This window comes from Propithecus coquereli, unplaced genomic scaffold, assembly GCF_000956105.1.
Source record: "Propithecus coquereli isolate 6110/MARCELLA unplaced genomic scaffold, Pcoq_1.0 Scaffold1, whole genome shotgun sequence".
Classification (NCBI taxonomy): Eukaryota; Metazoa; Chordata; class Mammalia; order Primates; family Indriidae; genus Propithecus; species Propithecus coquereli.
The window spans coordinates 20203625-20215687 of NW_012133857.1; the positions used below are offsets into that span (position 1 = coordinate 20203625).

Here is a 12063-nt window from a genome sequence, read left to right on the forward strand (position 1 = left end):
TCCACCCAGGGTGACACAGCCAGACTCTGTTTCAAAAAAAAAAAAAATATTCTCATTGTCATTTCTTCCTAGTTACTCTGTCTCCCGCGTTTTGGAGTATTTTCAGTGATCTGAATGGCACGAATCCTAAAACACTGACTTATTTGTTGAATCTGATAGGAAAGTCTCGCCCTCTCTAAAAAGTGGTTGAGTTTTTTATTACGCAGAACTTGTTGAGTGAGGTACAATAGCCAAAGCCACTCAAGTGAGGTCCGTAAGAGCCCTTCTGTGAGCCCTCAACCCAGGAAACCTGTGTGTGTGCTGGACTGGACCTTAGTTCTCCAGCTCCAGCCTGTGCTTCAGAAGAGCAAGGCATGGCTGGAGAGAGAACAGTCGTGGAGGGCCTGCTCTTCCTCCTCCATGCTGCCAAAAGCCACGCCTCTCTCCTGTGCCTTTCAGTCGGTGATTGAGCTCTTAGCCGCTTGCAGCATCATCTGTATGGCGGCTCTAACTGTGTGTGCGTGCATGCGTGTGCGTGTGTGACACATGTTAGGCCCTGGGGAGAAGGACCGCTGGGCTGGGATGCACTTCTGTACCGATTGAAGGCTTGGTGTTGAAAGCAGTGCTGGCCGAGCAGCAATACCAGTGCCAGTCAGAAATCGACTTTTACTCTTTGCTCATATAGGTAAAGGCCCACGGTCCTGGCCTCAAAGGTGGTCTCGTGGGTAAGCCCGCCGAGTTCACCATCGACACCAAAGGAGCTGGAACTGGAGGTTTGGGCCTAACCGTGGAAGGTCCATGTGAGGCCAAAATAGAATGCTCCGACAATGGCGACGGGACCTGCTCCGTCTCTTACCTTCCCACAAAACCTGGGGAATACTTCGTCAACATTCTCTTTGAAGAAGTCCACATACCCGGCTCTCCCTTCAAAGCCGACATCGAAATGCCCTTCGACCCCTCTAAAGTTGTGGCGTCAGGGCCAGGTCTGGAACACGGGAAAGTGGGTGAAGCTGGGCTCCTTAGCGTTGACTGTTCGGAAGCTGGGCCCGGTGCCCTGGGCCTGGAAGCCATCTCAGACTCAGGAGCAAAAGCCGAAGTCTCTATCCAGAACAACAAAGACGGCACCTATGGGGTGACCTATGTGCCCCTGACGGCCGGCATGTACACGCTGGCCTTGAAGTATGGCGGCGAGCTCGTGCCACACTTCCCCGCCCGGGTCAAGGTGGATCCTGCTGTGGACACCAGCAGGGTCAAAGTCTTTGGGCCAGGAATTGAAGGAAAAGGTGGGTTTCATAAGAAAGAGATGCTGGGATTTTTAAGGGTCACCAGAAATTCACAGAGCAGGAGCTGCAAACTCAGACCCTATAGGGCCAGGCAGGGTGTAAGGACACGCTCACCAGCGACCTGCCTCAGGAAGTGGGTGGAGCACTGGGGCGAGGGGCTGTGCTACTGCACAACCCTGTTTTCTGTGTGTCCGTGGGGAGTCAGGCCCAGCATTGTCAGCAGATTCCCCAGTTTTTCTGGCAAAGCCAGAATTCTTAATTTTTGTTTGGAAAGTCAACATATTGCATTGTTGGCACTTAATTGGGAAAAAGTTTAAAATGTGGTGTTGGCTAACGCCACACAGGCTACACCCGTTAACCAGTCCTAGATCCCCACCTTCGTGTGAGCAGCTGTGTTGTCACTTGGCCAAGATTACCCTGGAATGGGGCTTCTTTTGGGAAGAAGAGGATTAATATTCTCGATTTTGAAAGTCAGAGAAACCAGTTGTCTGCTGTCGCTGAAATTAGACTTCATGTGTTCTAAAGTGCCAAGAACTTTTGTTGTGGGGTTTGCACCCGTGTCCGAGGCATTGGCGACATTCTCATATGTGTGGTTGCTCTGCAGATGTGTTTCGGGAAGCCACCACGGACTTCACAGTTGACTCTCGGCCCCTGACCCAGGTGGGGGGCGACCACATCAAGGCCCACATTGCCAACCCCTCAGGGGCCTCCACCGAGTGCTTTGTCACTGACAATGCTGACGGGACCTACCAGGTGGAATACACGCCCTTTGAGAAAGGTGAGTCACCCTCTCCTTGGACGTGGCCCTTATTCAGAGCTGCGCTTGGTTACTTCCTCTGGGCAGCGGGTGTGGCCCCTGGCCCCATGTGTTTGGCCTGTCTCAGCAGCGTGCAGAGTGACCAGGAAGTGTGGAAATCTCCCTCTCCAGCAGAGCCGCCTGCCCGCTCGGTGCCTGGCTTGCTGGCCTTGGTGTAGGCGGGCTGGGTCTCAGCTCGTGCTCACTTAAGCAGCTCCCAGGGTGATGTCATAACATGTCGCTCATTTGTGCAGGTTTTTTTTTGCATATGAATTTCTTTCCTGAGTATTAGGAATTATAAAAAATTTCAACAAATTAGAAAAACATTAAAAAAAAACCCCAAAGCACTGTATATCCCATTACCTGGATATATGATCCCTGTAAATATTCTGGTATAGATATTTTCAGTCTTTTTGTGGATGTCTCTCCTATTTCTTTTGGTTACTGGCTGGGTGGAGTTTTCCCAAGTCAGGACAGTATGTTTAGGATGACTGACTTGAATGTAGACTTTGTGCTATTTGCTTGGTGGGGGTGGGGTGGGTGATGTGAGTACAAATAGTTTATATCATTCAAAAATCAGATCATACCAACATAATCTTTTTTAGCCTGCTTTTTTTCAAATCATGCAGACTTGAATGCTACATAAAGCCTCGATAAAGTCACACTCTACTTCATTTCCCACAAATAGGTGACTTGCTTGCAAATGTGTGTTTCTGTTTGTTGTTTTCAACAGGCCTCCACGTAGTGGAGGTGACGTACGATGATGTGCCCGTCCCAAACAGTCCCTTCAAAGTGGCTGTAACCGAAGGCTGCCAGCCATCTCGTGTCCAAGCCCAAGGACCTGGGTTGCAAGAGGCCTTTACCGACAAACCCAATGTCTTCACTGTGGTTACCAGGTAGGGCCCTGGGGTCAGTGCGTTGACTCTCTAAAAGGAGCAGCCCTACGTAGTTTAACTGTTTTTAAAGAGTTTTATGGCTGTACCCTATATATGTGTCATGGTCTCCCAACTTTTGGGGAGATGCATTTTTATTTTTATGGTGTACATTTTGTTCTGTAGAGACTCACGTTACAGAGAAAGACCAAGCGTACCTAGAAACGTACCAAAAAGCACTTGATAATAGTCATAAAAACTGCCGAGCAAACTAGATGGAAGCTCTGAACATGATAATGTAAAAATTTATAGCCAAACTCATACTTAAGGGAAATGTTAGACGTATTCCTATTAAATTGGTCATGAGGCACATGCCTGCATTGTGCTTGTAGCTAATGCAGTTAGGTGAGAAAAATACATGAAGGGTAAGCATTGGAAAGGAGGAGTCAGCTCTGTCTTAACTTACATCCTGCTATTGAGAAATCCCTGTGTGAGAGGTGTCATCACAGTAGTTGAGTCAGGTTGGCCAAAGGGGGTAGTTTATAAAGGGATTTTAAATGAATTTTGGCAATAAGCAGACCAGAGTGAACTGTGCGCATTTTACTTTCTTTCCCACACGTCCCAGAGGGGCAGGAATTGGCGGGCTCGGAATAACTGTCGAGGGACCATCGGAGTCGAAGATAAACTGCAGGGACAACAAAGATGGCAGCTGCACCGCCGAGTACATCCCCTTCGCTCCGGGGGATTATGACGTTAACATCACGTATGGAGGAGCCCACATCCCTGGTAAGCTGTCCCTCGGAGAGGAACCTGCAGAATGATTCATTTTGCATGAAAACAGGTTTAATTTTGCTTATCACCCTGACTAGGGAAAAAAGTCTGATATTTGTGGTAGCCGCAAAAGGAGAGTTTTCCTGAGGGGCTACATCTCCAAGAATATCCCACCTCCCGGTAGAGCTGGTAACTTGGCAGGCAGCATTGGCTTAGGATTTTGACTGGAAATGGTTGTTCATGTGTTGGAGGACCTCGTTCTTGATTTAAGGGAAAGCTCGTTGGCAAAGTTGGAAATCTCCGCCTTTTGGAGATTTTGTGCTTGGTTCCTATTCATCTTCCACGTGTGTCTCGTTTTCTTTTTTCCATTGACAGTCCCAGTAGCTGATGAAGACATACAGATTCACATTCTTATTTACTAATGTCTTTTTCTATTTAACGATGTGGGGTTCACTCACTGTAAAACAGATTCTCAACCTTGGCACTCTCGACGCCCTGGGCTGGATAATGCTTTCTTGTGGCGGCCGTCCTGTGCCTTGTAGGGTGTTTGCCAGCATTCCTGGCCCACTAGATGCCCGTGGCAACAACCCCCTTTCCCATTCGTGACAACCAAAAATCTCTCTAGATAGTGCTGTTTGTCCTCAGGGACAAAATCACTCCTGGTTGAAAACCACTGCTGTCCCCACTCAGGCCCCCAGGAACAGGAAGAGCCTCAGTGGGTCTTGTTCTCACCTGGAGGCCAGTAAGCCAGGATCATGCTGAGAGGGGCAGGGCAGGCTGAGGGACCTGCTGTTGGCTTTCCGGATTGACTCCCAGGAAGCTGGAGTGTCCGCTGCCCACACACTTTTCTACTTCTGTCCCTTCTGTCCCCCTCAGCACGTGGAGTGCACACACACAGACTCAGCTCTTTCTCTCTCACAGTGATCAGAAAGCATTGATGTTCGAGTCACATCAGTTCTGCTCGGATGTTCGTGTAAGCCTTAAGTCATTTAAAGTGACTAGTTTCTCCTCAAACTTGTGTTTGCAGCTCACTCAATATAGATTTTTTTCAATTCCTACAGTCACTAGGGGAGTTCAGCCATGGGCAAGACAGACAAAGTTCATGTCCCCAGGGAGCTTACTGCCTAGTGTTTATGCAGCTAAAGCTGGTGATAACTGCTGTGGAGAATGAGAATAGGGCACAGTAACAGAGTCCAGAGCCGCAGGTCCCTTTTGGAGTTTTGCAACACTGCAGGGCTTGGGTTGGGAGAGAGGGGAGCACAGACAGCAGGTGGAAGGCTGTCCCCAGAGATGATAGGTGGCTCTGGCCAGGCAGACAGCAGTGGAGATGAGCATCTTCTGGTTGTGGCAGCAACAAAGCTGCTTTGATTATTGGGAAAGTCTGGTGGATGCCATCAGCTTCGGAATTCCCCTGGAGGGGAGGGTGAGAGTTTGGGCCCCTGTGGCTGACCCGTGAGCTCCAAGCACAGGGCCATCTTTGAGCATAATAACAGAAAGAGACCCGTTTGGGGTTTTCCCATTAGGTGTAGATGCTGCCTCTTCCTGTTTCATCCTCTCTGTTGCTTTCCAGAGCTGAATGCCAGCTTCTTCCAAACCCCAGAACTTTCCCAGGCAGACATTTGTTGAAGCATTGGTTGGTTGTCCTAGTGTCAGGCTTCTTAGCTGAGGTAACTCGTGGGGTACTGCCATGAGATGTAAGTGACATGCTAGCTTCTAACTTGCTTTCATGGGAATTCTGAGTAGCTAAATATTAGCCCAGTTTTTCCTGGCCTGGTACAAACTGTGAGGTTATTTTTAACAGATTATCTTGTCTTACCCATAATGGCATGTTGGTTTCCTGTGGTGGGCCAGCCGTGGTCTGTTGGTGTGGCTGCCTGGACCACTGTGTTGACTGGGATTCAGAGTGCATCAGCCAGAAAGGCTGCCGGGAACAATTGATGATGTCTGCCTGGGGCACGGCAACAGGGGAGTGGCAGGTGATGCTTGGTTTCTTGGACCTAAGTTCATCTTACCTTTGCTTGTTGGTTCGTGGCTGCTCTGTGCTGAGTTAGGACGGCATCCAGCGGAGACTCTGACTTAGAGCTTGATCTCAGAGGTGGTCAGTGCCATAACCTGTTGACACTGAAATCCTTAACTGTCACTCTGTAAAATAAAGCTCCCTTTTGTCTTTCTAAACCCCAGCATGGAGGGCCATGCTCGTCTTTGCCAGGGTCAGCTGTTTGTTTCTTCTTGCTAGAAACCTGGATGTGATTGGAACCCAGCTATTCTTAGAAAACCAGGGTCTCAGGTCTTTGTGGGGTCTTTGTTATTTCCCACCCCTAATTCTACAAAGGGTAAACTTTCTGGGATGCAAAGCAGAGAGACCTTGGCTTCCATGGCAGTTAGATGCCGTTAACTTTGCCTGACATCACAGGGAGCACAAGGGCCCCTGTGCATGGCAACAGGTGCATGTGGCCCCTTGGCGATGAACTTGGCAGCCCGAGGCCTGATGTGGGGACACTGGGGCTCCTGTTTCTGGGGAGGTCCCCTTCCTTGGGGCAGTCCCATGAGGGCCCTCGGCCCAGCCCTGGTTTCTCTGTTTAGTGCTTCTCTTGAAAATCTCGATCTCCCTGCCTTCTCTATGTTTCATCAGTCTTCAAAATGGACACCCTCGAAGAATCAGAGGCCCTTGGGGTCCCCCATGGGGTCACCCATGTGACAGAACCACAACTTACACTTAGTGAGAAAGCAAGGCATCACCAGATGGCCAGGGAACCGAGGGGGCCATGTGTGGTCGGAAGGTGCCAGGTGCATAGGAGGGAGACACACCAGGGGCACGCGGGAGCTATCGTGGGAGAGCAGGCTGGATGGGGGCTGCAAGGCCTGCCCAGCTCTCGCTAGCCCCCTCCACTCTGTCCCTCTGCCACTCAGCTGCCTCCTCTGGTTCCTCCAACAGCCCGTCTTCTCCTGCACCTCTAGGCCGTGCTGAGCCCTCTGCTGGAAGCACCTCTCCACCTGTTTCCCCAGGTGATGTCCGCTCCCTCTCGTGTGCTCAGCTGAGTCGTTACTGGAGAGCTTGCTCTGGTCTCCTGCAGACCAGGTTCATTGCCTCCTGGGAGCTCCAGCTAGTACACCCCCAGCATATGTATATGTTATGTAGGATATCAGAATGACTTGCTTGCCTCGTCCTTCTGCATGGTGGGTTCTTGGAGGGCCGTTAACCACTCGGGGCACAGCACCTGGCAGTGTGTGCACATATAGGTGTTCTGTGATGGTAATTTTCGAAAACGTAAGTGGGCACGTGGGCACACACACACGGCGAGGCAGGAGTTGCTGACTGAAGCCTGCCACGTCGAGGTCCCAGGTGGGGCGATGGTGTGATTCTGGGCGGGCACTGCACAAGGCGGCTCTCCCATTGACAAGTTGTGCTCAGGCTCCCATGACCTCTTTTCCAGGCAGCCCCTTCAGGGTTCCTGTGAAGGATGTCGTGGACCCCAGCAAGGTCAAGATCGCTGGCCCTGGGCTGGGCTCAGGCGTCCGGGCCCGAGTCCTGCAGTCCTTCACCGTGGACAGCAGCAAGGCTGGCCTGGCCCCGCTGGAAGTGAGGGTCCTCGGCCCACGAGGTTAGTACACATCCTGCCCTCCTGCCGACATTCACCTGCCCTGAGCGAGGGCAGCTGTGACCCAGAGCAGGTGCTTTGCTTTTGAGTTCAGTGATGATCTTAAAACGGAATTTCTTTAAAAATTACTTTATTGCTCCATAAAGTTTTAAGTTTTAAGTTCCTGCTTAAAAGTAGGCAGGCCTGTTATTTCCCCAGTGGTCTTTTTCCCCATTTAGTAATATGGCCCTAGTTGTTTTTTTTTAATTTCTTTTTTTTTTTTAAGAAGCTAGATGAAGCAAATAGTATCTGGACTCTCATATGTAATATTGTGACTGCTTCATTACATGTTTCAGCATTTATGAGGAAGCAGGTTGGTCAGGATGTGGTGGATGGTGGGGTTTGGAGGTGGTAACTCTTTGAGCTGCCTTGGTGCACATGTGGAACATACCAGAATCTCTGAGAATGCCGGGTATGCAGAGCACACGAGTCATGGTTTTGTCCATGTCTCAACTCCCCAGAGAGAGGGGTGTCGTTGGGGCCTGGGCTTTGTTGCCAATTTGGCCTGCCCTGTTGGCAGCCTGGAACTTGGATCTGGTAATGCCAGCAGGCCACTTTGGGACAAAGTCCTGAAGTGCATGAAACGTGCCTTTTTTGGTAAGCTACCACATTTCCTCATCCAGTATTTAAAATGTGCCTTTCTCTCCCATGTGAGACACTATGCCTAATTTCTTAAATAATCGAGATTTTTTCAGCAGTCATGTGTTCTTGGCTTCACAAATGTGGCAAATGGGGGTTTCCTTCTTTGAAGAGGAATCTTCTCCTTAATGAGGTTCAGCAGGAGGTCTGCCCTTTGAAGCTCAGGACAGAAGTGGTTTGGGGAAATGAGGTCACGGGGCTGGAATCTGATTCTGTGAAGTTACTGCACTTCGAGACCTCAGAGAGAGAGTGCGTGCGTGCGTGTGTGTGTGTGTGTGTGTGTGTGTGTGTGTGTGTGTGTGTGTAAATGAGAGAGGGAGAAAAAGAAGAAAAGAGACAGAATCTTTACTTAGATATCTGCCTCTATTATGGAGGACTCTCAAGTAACAGCCTTTTAATTTTAGCTGATGAGAAGGATTCCCAGTCATGGCGCAGCCCCTTGAAAGCCATTTCAGAGTTCTTTAAAGGTGACCCGAAGGGTGACTTTATGGAGACAGGTTTGCATTTTCCCATTGGCTGCTACTCTAAATTATGTAACCTGAATGCCTCCTGCTAGCTTCACTTCTAAAATTGGCTTGTACCTGCCTCATCTGCTTTGCCTAATGAGCATGTCACACTTTGATTAACCTACCCTGCAGTTGACCCATCCTTGACTCTCATGTTCAGAGCTGGGATCCGGAATCTATCGACCCAGTGCATGCCTTGATTATGCTTTAACGTGATCTCCAACCAACCCCCACAGACATCACATTGAGGGTCCCCTCACCCTGTGAGATTGGCACCCTTGCCTCCCCTGTACCTATGCCCCAGCATGCTGGTACCATAGGGGTCTTTGCTCGAAGGTGGCCACAAGTCTTAACTGTCCAGCTCATTGGTTATTTTTTGCTGTTCAGAGTTCTGGACTCTTTAGCACTTTCTCAGCTGTAGAGTAAAATTGCCACATCCCGAGCATGCCTAACCAGCTTGAAACGATATAGTGTGTCTACGACACACGTCTTTGCCATACGCCTTCTGGCAGCAAGCACAGGCAGTCTCCTTAATTATACCCTAGGGCAGACTGAGTGTACTTTAGCCAACAAAAAACTAAAGGTGTCTCTTGGGGTCATTTCTACACCCATGGATTGGGGATACTGTGATTTCTTAGGCCTGTGATTATGACCTGCTTACCTTGGTGTTACTCATCAGTGGAAACCAATAGCTCTTGGGAATAGAGGTGATCCTGTTTCTAACTCAGCCAAGGGTGGAGTGAAGGGGAGTCTAGGTAGCTTCTCAGACCTCGCATCTCTGTTCTCAGGCCTGGTGGAGCCTGTGAACGTGGTGGACAATGGGGACGGCACACACACAGTTACCTACACCCCATCTCAGGAGGGGCCTTACATGGTCTCAGTTAAATATGCTGATGAAGAGATCCCTCGCAGGTAAGCTCCTGGCACCTGGGAAATGGGTCCAAACCAGCCTTAGGCCCACCTCTCTGTACGATTGGCAAGCACTTCTCCAGTGGCCCATCTGCCCAGCCATTCATCCACCCATCCATTCCTCTATCAATCCACCTACCCATCCATTCCTCCATCAGTCCATCCACCCATCCATCCACCCATCCATCCACCCATTCCTCTGTCCACCTACCCATCCACCCACCTATCCATCCATCCCATCAGCAAGTATTACCCGGAGCCTGCAGTTTCCACACATGTGTTACCGTAAAGTAGCCTTGATATCTGTGGTCCTGCTCTCTTCCCCAACCCCCCATTTCTTTCCGCTATCTTTAGTTTTAAGGTGAGCTGAAAACAAGAAGTTGGGACTCTTTGAAGAAACAAGGAATATATTAGTTTAGCAGAAGCTTCCTTTTGGTGACCCTGCAAGTAGTTTTCTGATTGGACAGAGGTGTTTACTTCTTAAGGTTTGGTTGACAATAGCATTCTTAGAAGGTTTGGGTAGAAACCTTGTTCCTTGTTCATATTAATACAAAAAATGTTACATAAACTCTTCACTTCTTAGAACAATCTCCGGAGGTTTTTTGTTTAATCATACCTCTTAATATGAAAAAGTTTTACCCATACCCCCAATATATGCATTTTATATAGAGATATGCATATAGCTCTAGCTGTGTAAAAATATATAATTTATAAATTATATTTGTATATTGCTTTACTAATAGATCATATACCATATAAAGCACATTAAATATAGAATGAGAATAATTATAGAATATAGAATAAGGTGAGATAAAATATTAAAACTGAAGTTCGAGTATTCTCTTTCCATTTTGGTGACCATTGTTTTAGCATGACAGAAGTGGGTTAAATATATTTAACCTCATGTTTCCCAAACTATAGAGCCCTTCTTCCTGGAACTATTTGTATCTCTTGGAATGCACTCGGGGCAAAGCCGGTTTATCATGATGGTTACTGACTCATGGTTCTAAATTTCTGTTGAACTCACAGCACCTTAACTGACTCACTGACCTATCTGCTTTAGAAATGCCCTTTTCCGTCCCAGTCTCTGTGTAAGAGAGGTCAGATGTGGCTAGGTTGACATGGATCCTTACCGGGTGTGTGTGTGTGTCTGTCAAGTCCCTTTAAGGTCAAGGTCCTTCCCACATATGATGCCAGCAAAGTGACCGCCAGTGGCCCTGGCCTCAGTTCCTACGGTGTGCCTGCCAGCCTGCCCGTGGAGTTTGCAATCGATGCCAGAGATGCTGGGGAAGGCCTGCTTGCTGTTCAGATAACGGTAACTTTAACTTATTTTCTAAGCCAAACCTTATTATTAAGATGTAATTTGCTGGTCTTTAATAGCAAGGGTTTTAGTAACCAATTTCCGACCTGATGCAATTGTTTGTTAGATTCCCCTCCTCTCCCACAAAGAGTCAGTAGTTGTGCAGGGGAACAAGCATGCTCACCTGAGAGGTTTGAGGGCATAGTTCCAGGTGCCTCTTTTTGGTGAATCTAATGTATTTTGCTATTATATCTATCCCTATGTGTTTTTTTTTGTTTTTTTGTTTTTTTTTTTGAGACAGAGTCTCACTCTTTTGCCCGGGCTAGAGTGAGTGCCGTGGCGTCAGCCTAGCTCACAGCAACCTCAAACTCCTGGGCTCAAGCGATCCTCCTGCCTCAGCCTCCCGGTAGCTGGGACTACAGGCATGTGCCACCATGCCCGGCTAATTTTTTCTATATATTTTTAGTTGTCCAATTAATTTCTTTCTAATTTTAGTAGAGACGGGATCTCACTCTTGCTCAGGCTGGTCTCGAACTCCTGAGCTCAAACAATCCGCCCGCCTCGGCCTCTCAGAGAGCTAGGATTATAGGCGTGAGCCACCGCGCCCAGCCTATCCCTATGTTTTTATTTCAAAATGTTTTAAATTACTCATTGGATCTCTTAGGACTAAGTTCTGCTGCATATCATAGTAAACCCTAAAATAAGAGTGGTTTAAACACATGGGATTTTCTCTCTTGAAGAAGGCCAGAGGTAAGCCACCCAAGTGCTCTGTGGCTCACTGAGGAAGCAAGCTCCATCTCTCTGCTCCCTTGTCCTAGTGTGTGGCTTCTGTTCTTAAGGTCTCCTCATGGACCACAAGGCTGCCAGTGCTCTGGTCATCATGTCCACATGGCAGGCCAGAAGGAAGAAGAAAGCAGGGAAAAAAAGAGGCCCTCTCAGCTCAGTCAGCTCTCATAGACTTCTACTCCCATCTCATTTGTTGGGGATCAGTCACAGGTCACATGGCTGTACCCATGGGCAGGGGTGCTAGGAAGTGAAATCAGTCCTCTGTTTGGGAAGCAATGTACCTAGCCAAGAATTAGGGCCCTGTTACTAGAGAAGAAAGGGAGCATGAGTGGGGCAGTGTGTGAGCAGGAACCTCTGCCTCCTTACCTCCCTACATTTCAGTGGTTTGGAGCTAAAACACTACGTGTTCACTGGACAAAATAATTACTAAAGATTGACCATGTCCATCATTGGTGTTAAAGGGATCTGTGACACTCTCCTCTCCCTACGAAAAAAAAATCCCAAACTAGATTGTGTTAACTGCTAGAGGCACTAGTTAATGAACAAAACATCTCAAGATTTTCCATGAATGCTTTCTACATCTT

General features: G+C 48.4%; 1 protein-coding gene across 7 annotated transcripts in view; it reads left to right on the forward strand.

Moving 5' to 3' along the window:
* The window catches only part of FLNB (filamin B, beta), a 137606-nt gene that overhangs the window by 94215 nt on the left and 31328 nt on the right, over nt 1-12063 (forward strand). For 4 of the 7 annotated variants that reach the window (XM_012665408.1, XM_012665415.1, XM_012665422.1 and 1 more), the window contains exons 21-28: nt 665-1262; nt 1867-2040; nt 2792-2954; nt 3556-3716; nt 7136-7303; nt 8383-8475; nt 9273-9396; nt 10552-10708. In XM_012665408.1, coding sequence (XP_012520862.1) covers nt 665-1262; nt 1867-2040; nt 2792-2954; nt 3556-3716; nt 7136-7303; nt 8383-8475; nt 9273-9396; nt 10552-10708 — 1638 coding nt within the window. The remainder of the gene's footprint in view (nt 1-664; nt 1263-1866; nt 2041-2791; nt 2955-3555; nt 3717-7135; nt 7304-8382; nt 8476-9272; nt 9397-10551; nt 10709-12063) is intronic. The other 3 variants (XM_012665430.1, XM_012665438.1, XM_012665446.1) reach the window with 1 other exon arrangement.